At 35.0% G+C, this 18,307-nt stretch overlaps 1 protein-coding gene across 1 annotated transcript; it reads right to left on the minus strand.

Annotated features, from left to right (window-relative positions):
- Positions 1-7,285: 7,285 nt before the first annotated feature.
- On the minus strand, positions 7,286-9,339 carry LOC126719395 (uncharacterized). Its single transcript, XM_050421952.1, has 2 exons — positions 8,414-9,339; positions 7,286-7,718 (listed from the first exon to the last, which is right to left on the minus strand). The coding sequence occupies exons 1-2, from the start codon at positions 9,337-9,339 to the stop codon at positions 7,286-7,288; spliced, it is 1,359 nt and encodes a 452-aa protein (XP_050277909.1).
- Positions 9,340-18,307: the final 8,968 nt, after the last annotated feature.

Raw genomic sequence — 18,307 nt, forward strand, 5'->3', positions numbered from 1 at the left:
TTTTTTTTAAGTATTGTCACTCTTGTACCCTTGTAGGATTGTTCCTAGATACATATACTTAGTGTATTATGCATTGGTTGAGTGTTGGGCATGCAAGTGATTTGCATTGATCTTATTAGCTTGTATGTCCAAGTGTTCATTCCAAGTGTGAATGAGTATTGTGGTCACTACCTTATAGTGATTGCTTGTTTGATCAAGCCATGGTTTGTTTCTTAGCTCCATCTTTGCTTGATCAAATCATTCCTACTTCATATGCATTTCATGCTTTTCTGCATACAATGATCATGGTGTATTTTTGTGTTTCAGGAGATTCATGTTCATATGATTCAAGAGCTTCACAGTTTCTAGAGTTAGGTGTGAGTGAGTTATGTTCAACTGTTCCCAACTCACATGTTAAGTCTAAAGTCTGTTTTAGGGTTTTGTCACGGAAGAGCCAAATGGGGAGATTGTAAGGTTGAATTTAATCAACCTTCTTGTTGGCTTTATTTCGTGTCAAATTTGCTTGTATTTCAGCAATTAGTAACCATGTATTTAGGTGGGATTCTTGTAAGGGTAATGAGTGAGATAGTGTGAAGAAATGCTCAAGAGTGTGCAAGAAAAATAGAAACTCGCGACTGGATCTCGCGGGTGACTCGCGGCTGTAAGCCACCAGAAGCTGCACACGTGCCAGTCATGCTAGAAGTTGAAGCGTCATGCTAGTTGGAGCACTACAGGACAAAATAGGACAATTGGCCGTTCAGTTATCTCGCGGCTGGAACTCGCGACTCAGTCAAGTTGCGAGGCCAAGTCGCAAGTCAGCCTGTTTTGAAAAACCTGACTCTTCACATTCCATTCTCACCCTAGTATAAATACCCCTTATTCCCACGAAAGAAAGCGAGCTTCTAGAGAGAATTTTGAGAGAGAAACCCTAGAGAAAAACAAGATTGACTCATCCACAATCTTCACATAAGAGACTCTTCAAATTCCTTTACTCTCTTCCTCTCCATTGTTAAATCCTTGAGAGACTTTTTACCAAAACCTTTTCTCACCATATTCATTACTGTGAGAAGGCTGTTTGGTATTTTGGGAAGCAGTTAGGAAGGAACCAATTTCACATTGGTTGATGCTATGGTCAAGTAGTAGAATCCGGGAAGCTAGAAAAGAAATAGGTTCGGCGTAACCTCGTTGGAGCAAGAAGCTTGGAGGGCTTAGGTACACTGGGTAGATTAGGCTTGGAGGGTCTATTGCTATTCATGTATCCCAACTACATTTTCTAGTGGATTACTTACTGCTTGGAGGGTGGAGGAGAGGTTTTATGCCGAGGGCTTTGGTTTTCTCTTCGATAACACATCGTTGTGTTGTCCTTGTGTTTGCATCTCTCTTCCCTTAATCTTTGCCTTTTATTTTCTACTGTGAATGTGATTTTAATTGGCTTAGATTGTTTACCAATTCTGTTTATAGCTTGTGTTCATTTTCCGCACACTTATTGTTTGTCATAAAGCTTGAATTGGTGTTTTTGTTATTGGGGGTCTAAACGTTCAAAGGTGTTTTATACACTATTTGAACTTTCACTTAGCTTTCTTGTAGCTAACTTGTAAAGCTTCTCATGCTTCTTGGAGACCTTGTATAGCTTAGAATAGGCAGTGTGATGTCATCTTGATCATCCATCTTCTCAAACTTTGATTCCATTAGCTTTTCTTCCTCATCAACTAGTTCTACTGCTTCCTCAGGAGACTCAATGGTAGCTGTGAAAACACTCACTATTCCATCTTGATCACTATCATCAAAATCTTCTTCTGGTTATGTATCACTCAAGGTGGCAGCTAGGGCTTTGCTCTTTCTAATGGATTTGAGATATGTGGGACATTCTTGCTTCATGCGTCAATATCCTTGATATCAATAGCACTTCGGCCCAGCAGGAACATTATTGCTTCCAACATCCTTGAATTCTCTCTTGCCTTTATCTTAGGACTTGAACTGATAGAATCTAGCTTGTTTACGATCCTTGTCACTTGCCTTGACATTCGCATTCTTGATGAACTTCTTGAATTGTCTGGTGATATATGATTTGAACTTGGTGTCCTCATCTTTAGACGATTCATCGTTATCATTGTTCTTAACCTTCAAAGCCATGTTCTTGCTTTTGCTACCCTTGCCAACCCTTACTAGACCTAGTTCATAAGTTTGCAGGTTCCCAATCAATTCTGTTAAAGGAATAGCATCAAGATCCTTTGATTCTTCTATATCAGTGATCCTGGCATGAAATTTTTCTAGAAGAGATTTGAGAATCTTTTTGACAATCTTGGGCTCTAGAATCTGTTCTCCAAGTTTAAAGGCTGAATTCACTATGTCCTTGAGTTTGGCATAGAGTTCATCAAATGACTCATCATCATCCATCCTTATTTCCTCAAAGCTGGTAGTAAGCGTTTGGAATTTGGAGTTTTTAACGGCTTTTGTACCCTTGTAGGTATTCTGAAAAATAGTCCATGCCTCCTTTGCATTGTTAATGGAGGATATCTTCTTGAATTCCTCATTGGTCACAGCGTTAAACAAGGCATTTAGAGCTCTACTGTTAAAGTTTGCAGCTTTGATCTTGGCATCATCCCATGATACAGGTGGATCTTCAGGTTTAGTCCACCTTACTTCAACTGCAAGCCATACTTTTTCATCTAAAGACTGCAAAAAGGCTCTCATGTGTACTTTCCAATATGCATAGTTAGTACCATTAAATAAAGCAGGAATAATTAGGGATCGCCCACGATTCATAACAACATGGGTCAATGGATCACACAGCAAAGATTAAAACCTAATCAGAGTGTGCCCGCTCTGATACCACTTATTGGGTTAAGATAGCTTGATCCCGATTAATTAATTCAATTATCCAAGTTGATTAATTATGTTCAATTATGTGCAAATCATGAAGGCACTAACAAATCACCAAATAAACTAAATGCAACGGAATTTAGATTGACATAGTGATTTGTTAACAAATGGGGAAAACCTCTCATAAGGCAAAAACCCTAGCGGGTGATTTTAAGATCACCACTCCCAAGAATCCATTAATCAACAATCAAGCAGTTACAAGTATAAGGAATCTTACTATTACCCTGGTCTATCCTAAAATACCTACCTACAGTTGAACCTTCGCTTCAATACCTAATTGAACTTAATCTTATAGCAACCTTCTTTCCCTTGATGCACAAATCTCCAATTTGTGACTAACCCTTTGCACGAATTCCAATACGTGACTAACTCCAGCGACTTGAATGATGTTGTTGGTTGCAAAATTCTTAACTTCATCAACATTGAAGATTAGAAAGCACTTGGTTACAAAACCCTATGGCATATAAACACAGTAGCTTCTCTAAAAAAAAAAAAAAAAACTCTTGGTCTCTTTATCCATATGCAACGGCTTTTAAAATAAGCCTTATATATGTCTAGGGTTGTAAGAAAAGAAACCCTAAACAATTACATAAGTTTGGCCTAACTTTTAGACCTGAAAATTCTGAAATTGTATTCTTGATAGATCGAGCAGGAGTCGAGCTAGTGTCGAGCTGGTGTCGAGTTAGTGTCAAGCTTGCTTAGTAGATCTCAATAGATGCCGTCTGTTGAGCTATATGTTGAGCTTTAGTAAAACAACTTTTCTTCACTTGTTTCTTGGATCAATCTTCATGTCTTTAATAAAAATACTTGATATGTTTGAACAACATATATGTTGATGTATTAAACCCAACTTAGATCTACCTAATTACAAGTAAAGTGCATTTTGTCAAAAGATTAGCTAATTACCTAAAATATGACCCTAACACACATAACTGAATTTTGACTTGTGGCAGTAATTATATATCAATTAAGTGTTTTCTTTTGGTGTAAAACATAAGTTGATTATATAGAATAGTGAATATTGTCTGGTGAAATTAACAGCAAGGTTGTATCCAAAATCAATAATATGGAATGTCATAAAGAAAAATGTGAAATTAAAGAACATAAAATTATTTTGATCTATTCATCATCAATGGTTTCTAACTTCAGTTAACCTGTGACAACATGATTTTCCCTCTCTTTTCTTTTCAGATGTTTTGCACAAGATGTTGGAAAATTTTCCAACATCAATTTTGGAAGCCGATGACTATGGCTGGATTCCTCTTCATTATGCTGTATATTTAGGCAACGCAGAAGTTGTGGAACTATTATTCGAAACAAATATTTCCCTTTCTTACATAAAGGACAAAGAGGGCATGTCTGCTTTTCACACTTCAGCTAAAAAAGGACATGTGGGTGTAATGAAAACACTCATTACAAAATCTCTTGAAACTCGTGAATTATTGGACAACAAAGATAGGACAGCTCTTCGTCTTGCCGTGGAAACTGGAAACAGAAATGCGGTGAAAATATTCCTCAAGGAATTAGCTGTTCAAGATCTCATAAATGAGCAAGATAAAGTTGGAAACACGCCTTTGCGTCTAGCTGCAATCAATGGGCGTTACACAATATTAATGATGCTTGCAGATGACAAGAGAGTTGACAAGTTGGCTATGAACAAGGAGGGGATGAACACTACTGACATTATTTAGTTAGATGACCAGCTTTTAAGCTCTGAGAAGGTAAGTCTCCTAAAACTATGCTTAGTAATTATATATCAATAAAAAATTAAAGAAGTTTTACTAAAGAAAAGCTTCTTCTGAAAAACACTAATCTTTCTGGATTCCATTGAAAAGGTTACTTAGGTAAGAGACATTCTAAAATTGTAACACAAATCATCTGTCTCACTTTTTATATTTTACTTAATACTCCAACTATTGCAAATTGTCATGTATTCTTTTTGATTTCCTTATAGTTGAACAATCCAAGTATAGAATAAATACTCAAACAAAAAAATTGAAGTATATTTTAATGTCAAAGTGGACTAGAGACTTCATTCTACTGAGTTTGGAATGAGTGGTTACACAAATTACAAAAGGTCATAGTACTCGCGAGACAGAAGGACTTGAACGATTTCATGAGACACGGGATAGTGCATGCAGAGTTTACTACAGGAATGGGTGGCGCCAATAATGTGAAGGACAAACCTCCAAAAGACAACACATCTCCAAAAGACACTACTCCTGGATGAGACACACCTATAGCCAACTTCAATATAACAGCAATGACAATATTTACAACTATCACCTTTCCAGCAGCATTTTAAGTTCTTGGTGGATACGAGGACAAAATGGGTTTGGCAATTTTATGCAAGAAAAAAACACTTAAGAACCTTTCTGATATTTGATTGTTTGGCCTTTGGTACCTCGGCCATGATAATGTGCATCCACTTTGCGTTTACAATTTTTCCAAAAATAAAATATCCCTGCGTCACCCACTATGTAGAAATATCAGAGATTTGATGAAATGGAAAATTGTAGAATCAATTAATTAGAAAAAGGATTACAAAGGGTATATATACAAGTTGTACAGAGGAAGCTATTCTCTAACTGCAAGAATAGAAAATAACTAACAGACGTGCCTATCTACAGCTGTAACTAACTAACACATGTGCTACCACTTACTGATGCTTAAACATTCTACTAAACTACAAGCCATATATACACTGTACAATTAGGAACTTCTGTCGTGTACTCCTTAACTAATTCTGCAGCTCCATCTCTATTTTCTGGTCAAGTCAGTGAGGCTTTACTGCTCTTGTTACTTGTTGCTACCTTCATTCGGATACTCCCCCTCAAGAGCAGCTGCTGTATGTATGTTTATCATTCCCATTTTGCAAAAAAGGTTAGAAAATTGATTGAACTTCAGTGACTTAGTGAGCATATCTGCTAATTGACAATGAGTTCTAACATGGTTTAGCTTAATAACCTTCTCCAAAACCTTATCCCTGACCACATGGCAATCAATTTCGATATGCTTTGTCCTCTCATGAAAAACTGGGTTAGAACCAATGTGCAATGCTGCCTGGCTGTCACAAAATAATAAAGCCCCTTTATTGTGCTCTACCCCAATGTCTCTAAGGAAGTACAAAATCCACACTATTTCACATGTTTCCACTGCCATGGACCTGTATTCAGCTTTTGCTGAAGACCTGGAGACTGGATTGCTTCTTTAACTTCCAAGACAACAAAGAATCTCCAATGAAGATGCTATACCCTATCACAGGCCTTCTAGTATTAGGGCATGAGGCCTAATCAGCATCTGCAATTCCCTTCAAGTGAATTTCTGTACTAGAAGAAAACAAGAGTCCCTTTTCCTGGTTCATTCTTCAAATACTGTAGAATTCTGTATGCTGCATCTAGGTGTGGTTTCCTTGGCTTAGACATATATTGACTAAGTTTATGGACAGCAAATGTGATGTCAGGCCTGGTGATTGTCAAATACAAAAGCTTGCCTATCAGTCTTCTATAGCTACTTGGATCCTTGAGCTCTTCACCCTCAAACTTGCTCAATCTAAGATTTTGCTCCATTGGTGTCTTGGCAGGTTTATAGCTAAGTAATCTAGCATCACTTAGGACTTCAAGTGTATATTTTCTTTGGCAAAGTGCTATTCCTTTGTCTGATCTAGCCACCTCCAAACCAAGAAAATATTTCAAATCACCTAAATCCTTTAACTTGAACATTTGATCCAATAGAACCTTGAACTTGTCTATCTCATCTTTGTCATTGCAAGATATTAAAACATCATCCACATATACTAAAAGAATCATAAAAGTATGTCCTTGCTGTCTTGTGAAAAGAGAGTAATTTGCCTTGGATTAAGTGAAGCCAAGCTAAATCAAAATGCTAGATCCTAGCTATGAAACCCCTATGGAAGAGCCATATAAACCTCTTCATTGAGATCACCATGCAAGAAGACATTGTTCACATTCAATTGACTTAAAAACCAGCCCTTGACTGCTGCCACAGTATGAAGAACCTTGATAGAGTTTTAATGTAGTCTATTCCTTCTTTTTGAGTAAACCTTTTAGCCCCTAGCCTTGCCTTGTATCTTTCAATTGAACCATCTGCTTTGTATTTGATTTTGCAAACCCATTTACACCTTATAGGTTTCTTATCAGCAAGTAGTGGGTGCTGCTATTTCAGCAGCCTTGGCCTCTTGCCATTTGGGTTTAGAAATAGCTTAATAATAGAAAGTAGGTTCAACAATGGAAGAAATGGAACAACAGAAACATTTGTAAGAAGGAGAAAGATGCTGATAAGAAAAATGAGAAGACAAAGGATGCGAGGTACTTGATTGGAGAGGTTGCGCAGTGGAAAGGGATGATACTTGATTGAAGTGGTATGCCTGGAGGTATGATGGCTATTTAACAGGTATGGAGGACTATCTAAGAGGAATATGATCAACAACAGGCTCAGGGGGTTCTTCTGGTACATCATCAAGAAATTCATCATCAAGTTCATGATGAACTTGAATAATTGAGTCTTGAGAAGTAATAGAAGAGTGAGGACTTGATAAAAGAGTGTCATCAAAGGTGGAAGAGATAGCAGGAACATAAGGCAAAGGCAATGAAGAACTTGATTTAGAATTGGATGATAGTGAAGCATAAGGAAAAATAGATTCATGGAAAACAACATCTTTTGAAATGAAAACAGTATGGGATTCAAGATAAAAAAGCTTATATCCTCTCACATTGAAAGGATAACCAATGAAACCACATTTTCTAGCTCTTGCAGAAATTTTATTCCTGGTTTGAGCAATGGTGGAGGCAAAATACAAATAGCCAAACACCTTGAGGTGACTATAATTTGGTGACCTTTTTAAAAGAAGATCAAAAGAAGTTTTGTTATTCAACAGAGGTGAAGGTAATCTATTGATTAGGTAAGCTGCTATTAAGCTACTATCAAAAGAACTGGATTGGAAGGTGAGATTGAATTTGTAAAGCTCTAGCTATGGATAGAAGGTGCTGATATTTCCTCTCCACAATAGAATTTTGTTGTGGTGTGCAAACACAGCTATGTTGATAAATAATACCATTAGAATGAAGAAAATCTGGCATATCAAATTATTTGGCATTTTCAGTTCTTATAGCTTTGATTTTGAGTGCAAATTGAGTGTGAACCATAATGTAAAAAGATTGAATTAACTGCCTAACTTCATATTTGGACTTTATTAAAAATAACCATGTTGCTCTGGTTGCATCATCAACCACAGTTAAGAAGTATTTGAAGCCATCTAAAGTAGGAGTAGAATAAGGTCCCCACACCATCCATATGAACCAAATCAAAAGGACAATCACTGATCTTATTATTGAAAGGAAAAAGCAATCTTTTTAGTTTTGCCATAGGACAAACTTGACATTCTTTATTAGAAGAAAATTGCAAAGAAGGGATTACATGACTCAAAGCATGAAGTTTAGGATCAGAAGGATGACCTAACCTTGCTTGCCAAAGAAAATAAGAATTACAATGAGAAATAGCTGTTGAAAAAGGATGAAACACAACATCTAACTTGTGAGCAACCAAGAAATCAGTAAGAGATGAACTGGGAGTATTTTGAAGACTCTCACACTGCAACAAGTACAATCCGTAAATTGCTTGCCCCACTCCAATCGTTTTCCAAGAGGTAAGGTCTTGAGCGATTGTACTAATAGATGAAAGGTTGAAAGTAAAAGATGGAACACAAAGAACATTCTTGATAATAAGGGAAGAAGATAAAACAACAGTTCCTATATGTGTTACTTGTGCTGATTCCCCATTAGGCAATTGTACCAAAGACTGTGTAGTAGCAGTTATTTTGGTTAACAAATGCATAGAACATACAAAGTGATTAGTGGCACCAGTATCCAAAACCCAAGTATTTCTACCATAAGCCCTTTTGTTAACCACTTGTGCAGAAAAGACACTATGAGAAAAATCAATACTTGTCATTGTAGTATTAGAAGAAATAGCCACATTAGCCATTGGAGCTTCTTTCACTTGGGGTGTTGATTTCAATGCTAACAACTGTTGATGTTGGCCAGGAATAAAACCAGGATGATTGTGAAATGGAGAAGCAAGGGGTAGTGATTGTTGAGCTTGACCTGAGGACACTTGATGTGCCATTGAAGGCTTGTTCTTGAACTTGAAACCAAGTGGAAATCCATGCAATTTATAACATTTATTAGCAGTATGACCTAGCTTGCCACAATGTGTACACCTTAACATATCCTTCCCTTTAGCATTGTGATTACTTGCAGAATTAGTGGTGAAGTTTTGACCTTTTGCTGCAAGAATAGTGGATTCAGCACGAGTACCTGCACCACCAGTCACAGTTCTTTGCACCTCTTCTTGAATTAACAAGGCATATACCTTATTAAGAGAGGGGAGAGGATCCATTAGGAACACCTGAGTTCTCACTTGGGAGAAAGAATCATTCACACCCATCAAGAACTTCATTACTGATTCTCTAACTTGTAACTGAGTCAGCCTCTTATTGACATTGCAGACACATTTTCCACAAGTACATGAAGGGAAAGGACTATAACTTTGCAAATGATCCTGAAGTACTTTAAGTTGAGTAAAGAAATCAGTAATAGAAACTTCACCATGGTGCAATTCTGCTATCTGCTTTTGCAGATTGAAGATTCTTGGGCCATTCTTCTGGGAAAACCTATCTCTCAAATCATTCCAGAATTCCAGGGCCGTGTCTTCATACACAATGCTAGCCTAGATCTTGGGAGACACTGAATTGGTCAACCATGTCCCAACCATGTTATCATACCTAATCCAAGCTTGAGTGGCTGAGTGAGTCGACACCAACGGAGATGACAAAGTCAGAATGCCATCATTGAATCCCAACTTGTTCTTTGTAAGCAAAGCTTTTCTAACAGATCAAGCCCAGGTTGGGTAATTCTCATTCCCTGTCAATGGTTGAGTCACGAGTAGTGCTGGTGCTTTCTCCATGATGCAAAAATAGATCATCCATTGGTGAATCTTGTGAGGAAGTAACAATTGCAGGAACAATTGTATCAATAGAAGCCATTGTTGAAAGGAAAAATTTATTTGAAAGAAAGGAAATAGGAAACAGATTAAAGATTGAAAAGAAATTTTGATGAACTGGAAGAACCCTAGATGGAAGAATTAGGGAAATCTAGAGCTTTAGCTTTGATACATTAACAGAGATTTGATGAAATGGAAAATTCCAGAATCAATTAATTAGAAAAGGATTACAAAGGGTATTTATACAAGCTGTACAAAGGAAGATAGTCTCTAATTGCAAGAACAGGAAATATCTAATACACATGTGCCTATCTACAACTGTAACTAACTAACACACTTGCTACCACTTACTGATGCTTAAACATTCTGCTTAACTACAAGTGGTAAATACACTGTACAATTAGGAACTTCTGTTGTTTACTCAACTAATTCTGCAGCTCCATCTCTATTTCTGGTCAAGTTAGTGAGGCTCTGCTGCTCTTGTTGCTTGTTGCTGCCTTCATTCTAATAAGAAATGATACAAGTGCCGTTAGTTGAATTTTCAATTTTTTGGATGATCGTAGCCTTTTATGGGGGCATACATGCAGTCTTGGATGAGGATGATCCTTCAAACCTTGCTTCTTGTGTTAAGCTTTATTTAGTGATTTCCATTCTATTCCCCTTATTTCTGATTTTTTTTTTTACAAATTATACAGTTAAGTTTTAGATTTTTGGCTACATTTATTTTGTCAAAACAAAATGTTTTAAGGGTTGTTTAAAATAGTTTCGTTTGTATTGATATGAACCAAGAAGCAAAATTTAATTAATCAAGCTTAGGAACAATCGCTAAAGCAAAATAATTTTCATTCAAAGAGAGAGTTAAGACAGAAAGTTCGTGTGACATTCGCTCAATACTGTGAAGCATAGTACCACTAAGTCTACTTTTGAGTCTAAACGACTTGTAGCAAGGCTATAGGAATAGCCTAAACCATATGTAGTTTAGGAGGCATGAAGCTAAGTGGAGTTTTTTTTTTTTTTTGAGAAATAGCTAAGTGGAATTACTTGTTGATTAGTTATTAAGTCAGTACGCGTGTCATTATCTGATTAGAGTTGTTATGTATCTATAAATATTCATCTTGTATCAAATTCTTCATGATCATCCTCACTTTGTCTTTCTCACTAGGACGATTAGGCATCTTGGAAGCTTTTCCTCTCCATCTCATCAGAGAATAAAAAAAAGACTCATTGTTCAACTGCTTTGTAGTTTCGAAGTCTCTAAGACTCACATCCAATTGAATATTGTATGAATATTATTGTGCACAAAGGCTTCAGTCATCTTGTTCCAATCATTCATCTTAGTGTTTGCCAATGAGAGATATTATTGTAGGGCTATACCACTAAGAGTTCGAGGGAAACACAAAATGATTTGCTCATTAATTAGACCTAGAGGTAGACATGGCAAAATGGGTCAGAATTTTCTGACCCGACTCAAAAAATATCCGACCTGAACCCGATTTTTTTGACCCAAAACAAAAACGGGTTGACCCGTGACTCGACCCGTGTTTTTTGCAGGTCAACCTGACTTGACCCGACCTGAACCCGAACCATTTTTTTTAAAAACTTAATTTTTTTTTGGGTAAAAAAATAGTAAAATTAAGACAATGTTGGTTTTATTGTTTATTGTGAGCTTTAAGGAAACAATTGATACATTTACATAACTGCATACAAATTAATTGAAAGATAAATGGTTGAGCATTTTGTAATGAGTAAAGATTTTTAGATATCAAATAGTAAAGTGCATGCCAATATAATCTGGTTATAGTAGAGTTAAAAACATAGATTTAAAATTGTAAATATGTGTGAGAAACATTCACAAATGTGAAAATGGTTAAGCCAAAGTATTAAATCAGCATAAATTATGAATGCTTAGATATATTTTTTAACAATTTATGTCCAAAATAAACGGCTTTTCAAAATAAATTATGATATTTCCTAGAGTGTGTGTTGCTTAACAATGATATGATATTCATAAAAGAAACCATGTATAAATAACTAAGCAATCAAACTTTAATGTATATCTCAATTGAAATAGAGTGTCAACCACAATTGATAATAAATTATAAAATTAATTTTCAAGATTGCAAATTTCTTATATGTTTTTACTGTTTATCAAATGAGTTATCTAATAAGTCATTTGTAATTTTGTTTTATATTTTGGAATGTTGATATTGTGTAGAAATAAAACTTGTGTATTTGTTTTACTTATCTTTGTGTTATTTTATTTTAGATAGCAATGTTAGGATTTGTATAATTTTAAAATTATTGAATAAGTATTGATAAGTTTAACTGAGTTCATTCTTGATATAAGTGGTGAATTCAAAATAATGCATTTTACATCAAGTAATTTGTTGCATAACTTTCCAAATGGCAATACATGTTGTTTTCTTTATAATTAAAAAAAAAAAAATTCATGTGAAAAATACGGGTCAACTCGACCTGACCCGTAACTTGATTGACCCAAACCCATTTTTAACCCGCTTAAAATGACCATTTTTTGACCCGTGACCTGTTTGACCCACAATCCGATTGACCTGACCCAACCCCGACCTGACCCGCTTTTTTTGCCATGTCTACCTAGAGGCTTCATGGCAAGAACATATTCCTTCAGATGATTCTTGGGATTTCTAGTACCATTAAAAGAATCCACCTTTGGTATCTTGAACTTTGGGAGGAGTTGGATATCGGGAAAGAGACACAATCCCTCCATACCTTGGGACCTCTTAAGCATACCTTTCATCTTCTCAATTTCTTGATTCATCTCTTTGGGTTATTTTGACTGTTTTTTCTTCTTAGGTTCCTTATTGATCTTAGCCTCTTTTTCCTCAAAAAAAAAAAAGAAAAAAAAAATCATCATCATCAAAGATAGAGTCTTCATCTTGGGTTTCTTCAATTGCTTTCTTTTTATTTCCTTGAGCCTTCTCAAGATGGTGAAGTCTCTCAATGATAGAAGTAGTCACCCTTGTCATCATTTCTTCCATCTTCTTCAAAGTATCTTGGTCACTTGATACCATTTGGTCAACACAAATAAGATCGGTTCTTATGAGGTGATTATTTAAGGTTCGAGACCAAGAGGGTTGTATAAGATTCTTTTTAGGAGCAATGATGGGTCACCTACAAGAGATTTATCCTTATGAGAGACATGTCATGAAGATCAACAACAATAAATTTTACATTCAATTCCCACTTGACCATGCCCCTAGAATGAGAACATAAAGATTAGACAAGACCCAACAAAGATAAGACCCAGAAGGATGAAACTTGAAGACGCAACAAGGAAGAAGCTAAAAAGTGACAAACCTTGACAAAACATGGACCTAATGCCCTTAGAAAAGACAAGAATGGACCCATGGCCTAAATGAAGGACAAGATAAGGTAACAATCCTAGACGACGCGACATGGGCCTAAGGCCCCAAAATGTAAACAAGGAAAACTCAAAGCCTAGACCAAATTGGGTCTTTTGGGCCACTTACTTATATGCATAGGTTTGCATACCAGATTATGGGTCCAAAGTTTGGGTATAGCTTGGGAAGGTGTTAGATACCTAAAACCATTCGACTTGTGGGCCGGCCTCCATTATGTGTTGATAGATTATATTTAATTAGTTTATTAAGAGAGCCATAATCTTTAACATAAACATATATCATGCTCTTAAGAAAATAACACACACGCAACATGTTAAATATCACACAATAACTAAAAAGGAAACACATTAAAATCACAATAAAATATATACTAAAAAGGAAAAGATAACAATTAAAAAAAAAAAAAGGAAAAATATCACAAATAAAGCAAACATAGCAAAAAATACTTTAAAAAAAAAAGGAAAAAAAAAAGCATGATTAATTTGCCAAAATAAAAAATCAAAGTCAAATAGATCTAAAAAACATGTGAAAAACAATTAATTAATTAAAATAAGAGAATTTTCCCAAATCTGGGTTCAGGATGCATACGCATACTTAACTAGGCGTATGCATGTTTGAAAACAAGCACACGCATACTCGAGACGCATCCTAACACAAAAACTGGAAGAAATCACATTTTAATTGAATCAATTACATACATGAGTCTAAATCAAAGAGAAAAATAAGATAAACAATAAATATACACAAATAACTACATCATAGTCATACTAATATCATATAAAAAAAAACATCACAATCATCAAACAAAGCACATGTGAAAACTTCTATATGTTAGAACATATTCACTTGAAATCTAGAAGCATGAACAAAAGAAAATACTAAACACAAAGCAAATTAAATCACAAGGTCAGATTTAACAACATCAAGAAAACATCAAAATCATTAAACTTAAACAAGAACAAACTTATAAATAAACTAAAACAAGAGATTCATGTGATTCCTAGTTAGCAAATTGAGAAATCATGGAAAGAAAACTCACCTTGTTTTAGAATCACAAATTTAGAGTTTTTTTTAACTGACCCCTTAGTGCCTACAACAAAAATATTAGATTGAGGAAACAAAGGAATTAATGAACACAATAGTTTAGGTTAATCACAACTCAAGAACAAATTATATCGAAGGAGTTTTGAAAACAATCTTGAAAACTAGTTTCTACCTAAGTAAACTACTAAAAAATTGTTTTGAATCATGTCAAGAAAACGTTCTAGCTGTTGTGTTTCAGTTTTGAAAATAGAGAATAGGGTTTAGAAAAGATGGAGGCACTCTTTCTAGATAGGGTTTGGATTGGAGACATAAGGTGAGTATTTATACGTTAAAATTAGGGTTTTCAGGGCTTTTTTAAGGCCTTTGAATGTTCCCAAGGGTCTAGGGGCTAGCCCCTATCAAAGAATTATGTTTTAGGGGTTCAAAACTCAAGTTTTGAACACCTGGGAACAAGCCTACATACGTAGGTTTCGTGCATGCGTACGCATGCTTTCCAAAAACCCTAATTTCAACTTTACTTTTGGTTCAATTTCAAACGGTCATAAATCACTCAATTTAAATCTAAATTAGGCAAAATTTGTGTTCATATTGGATCCCAGGATGTATACTCTCCAATGAAACAAACTTCGCTCAAACATTCTTTGTGGATCAAAAGTTATGGTCAAAAGAGTGAGAAAATGTCATTTTTTAGCATCGTTTTCAAAGCGATTTGACCACTTGTTAGTTGTGATTACTTCTAAACTATTGTGAATTCTTTAATTATCCTTGGTTAACATATGTCAAGCTCATCATTGGGGCCGGGGACCAAAGGTTTTTAACTGGTACAAAATGAGGTATCTACATGTGTCCCCATTTTATGCATCTACCTGTTTTAGGGATCGATCCATGCGATGCGTGATAATTGATAATTTTTTTGTAATTGTAATATAACGTATAATTGATTTTCTATAATTTGTTGAAGATAATTTTTTTTCCTAAAAATTAAACAATTTCTAAAATTATTTTTCATCTTTCCATCCCTACTAATATATCATTCTATTATTTTTGGTGTAGTGTTTGTTTGATATGCTTTCTTAATCAGCAGTTCCATATTATTTGAAATTATGTTATAGTGAGCTATGTTTCTCCTTTTTTTTTCTCTACAACTAAACAATAATAATAGAAATTACATAAGAAATCAAGTTAGAAATTTTTAAAATATCTTTTTTAACATTACATTTAACCTTATTTATTATGCAAATCATCAACCAGTAAATATAAGATAATGGTAACAAACGTTACAAATGAGATCATTAAAAAATGATAAAACTAATTAGCCACTACCTCGCATCTAAAGAAGTAGAATATATAGAGTTTAATTTAAGATATATGTAAAGATTCACATTAAAAAAAAAGTATATGTAAAGGAGAGAAAATATAAATAATCAATGGTAAAATCAAATAATTGATAGACACATTCAAATGCATAGCCAATATTGTGTTTTGATATAAATTCAAATTCTGACTTCCAAAATAGTTAAGTATTAACTCAAACAAAAATCAAACCAAAGTTATAAAGGGGAGAGAGACTACTTGTATTAGGGAACTAAAAAATACAACACCAAATTGTATTAATCTAAAATAGAGTTATAAAAAAAACACAATGTTTCATTGACCTAAGGTAGAGTTGCAAGAAATAATAAAAAATCAAGAAAGAGAATAATCATTTTTTCAAGAGAGAATGTGAGAGATTTTTGGGGTCAAATTTAATGCAATTGGCTAATCCTTTGACGAAATGCACTTTACTTATAATTGGGTAGATCTAAGTTGGGTTTAATACATAAAGAAATATGTTGTTCAAGCATATCAAGTGTTTGTATTAAAAGATATGAAGATTGATCCAAGAAACAAATGAAGAAAAGCTGTTCATTAAGTCTCGACAGATAACTCAACAGATGACTGCTATCGAGACTTAATATGAAGCTCGATAGATGGCTCAACATTCCTCAATTTATCGAGAATTACGATTTTAGAATTTCCAGTTCTAAAATTCGGCTCAAGCTTATGTATTTGTTTAGGGTTTCTTTTTTCACAACCCTAGATATGTATAAGGCTTATTTTAAGAGCCGTCACACACGGATACAGAGATCAAGAGATTTATTTTTGTCTATGAGAAGTTACTATGTTTGTACGCCGTAGGGTTTTGTAAGCAAGTGCTTCCTGATCTTCATTGTTGATGAAGTGAAGAACTTTGCAGCCAACAACATCATTCAAGTTGTTAGAGTTAGTCATGTACTAGGATCCGCGCAAAGGTTTAGTCACAGATTGGAGATTTATGCATCAAGGGAAAGAAGGCTACTCTAAGTTCAAGTTCAATTGGGTATTGAAGCAAAGGTTCAACTGTAGGTTGGTATTTTGGGATAGGCGTGGGTAGTGGTAAGATTCCTTATACTTGTAAACGCTTGATTGTTGATTAGTAGATTCTTGGGAATAGTGACCTTAAAATCACCCGGTGTGATTTTTTCTTTGCGAAAGGTTTTTCCTATTTGTCAACAAATCACCGTGTCAATTTAATTTTTGCTGCATTTAGTTTTATTGGTGATTTGTTGGTGCCTCCACAATTTGCATGCAATTTAACCAAATTAATCAACTTGGATAATTGAATTAATTAACCGGGGTCAAGCCATCTTAACCCAACAGAGATAATAAAAAATTTATAGAAATTAAATTAGATGAGAAGAAAAAGAGTTAAAAGATATGGTAATAAACACCAAATTATTATAGTCATGCTATGTAATAGAATAACACTATTGTAATAGAATAACACTATTGTAAAATACAAGGCAAACACCAAATTATTTTGTGTTGGCTTTAATTCTGTGCCAAATTTGATTGTAATTATGTTCAATCATGTTTACCCTGTATTTTATGTGGGATTTTATTGTAAGGGTTGTGTGTGAGAGAAAGTGTGAAGACTCAAGCTCTTATTGAAGACCAAGTGGATTTCACGAGAAGATTCACGAGAAGCTATATTGCGAAGTGAGCCATGTGCAGAGCATATGACTGGAATGCGAAGAGTCATGACAGCTGGTTTTCGCGAGTAATTCACAGTTAAGGCCTTCATGCGAAACATTTTGTTTTGCTATTTTGTAATATGTGCTCTACCATGTCTTCACCCACACTATTTATACTCTCATTACCCACATAATGTAAGGAGTGCTTTTCAGAGAGAAAACCCTAGAATTTATCCTTGAGAGATTGAGATTGTCGTACTCACAATCATCTACACAATCCTTTGTAGTTTTCCTTTACTCCTACCTCTTCATATCCATATCCTTAAGAGGTTGATAGCCTAAACACTTACCACACCCAATCTGAGTGTAAAGTGAGGTTTCGGTGCTGCTGGAAAGCATTGGAAGAAGCCAAGCATTGGCAGATGCAATTGGGCTAAATTGCGTGATCCGGAAAGCTAGAGAAGACAGTGCTTTGTCAAGTTAGTTGGTAGCAGGAGCGTACATGGGGTAGACTAGGCTTGGAAGGTATTTTGTTATTCGTGTACTCCAACTTATTCTCTAGTGGATCGATTTACCGCTTGGAGGGAGGCGAAGAGGGCTTTCGCTGAGTTCTTCGGTTTCCTCTTCGATAACACGTCTCGGTGTTATCTTGTGTTTGCATCCTTCTTCCCTACTCTTTTAGCTTTCATTTTATTGTTGATATTTGATGAATATGGCTTAGAGTAGTTTTATTGTTTGTCTGCTCGCATTTACTCTTATTCCGCACTTAATTTAAGTTAGAGTAAAAATAACCGAGCCGTAACTTTTAATTAGGGGTCTAAACAAGTTCTTGTGTTTTCACACAATTTCGAGCTTTCAACTATATTTGTATATACTAACTTTATAATGCAATAGGATAACATCTATGAAATAAAAGAAAAGAAAAAAGATAACAACTTAAAAAACACAAAACTAAATCACATCAACTCAAAGTAGAGTTCTAAAGAA

This window comes from Quercus robur, chromosome 3, assembly GCF_932294415.1.
Source record: "Quercus robur chromosome 3, dhQueRobu3.1, whole genome shotgun sequence".
NCBI classification, from domain to species: Eukaryota; Viridiplantae; Streptophyta; class Magnoliopsida; order Fagales; family Fagaceae; genus Quercus; species Quercus robur.

What these genes read in the sequence shown, in the direction of transcription:
- LOC126719395 (XM_050421952.1), bottom strand. Translation starts at nt 9,339, where the DNA reads ATGAAGTTCTTGATGGGTGTGAATGATTCTTTCTCCCAAGTGAGAACT. An exon ending in GATTTCTTGGTTGCTCACAA is followed by an intron (nt 7,719 to 8,413) that starts GTTAGATGTTGT and finishes TCTTTTAAAAAG; the next exon opens with GTCACCAAATTATAGTCACC.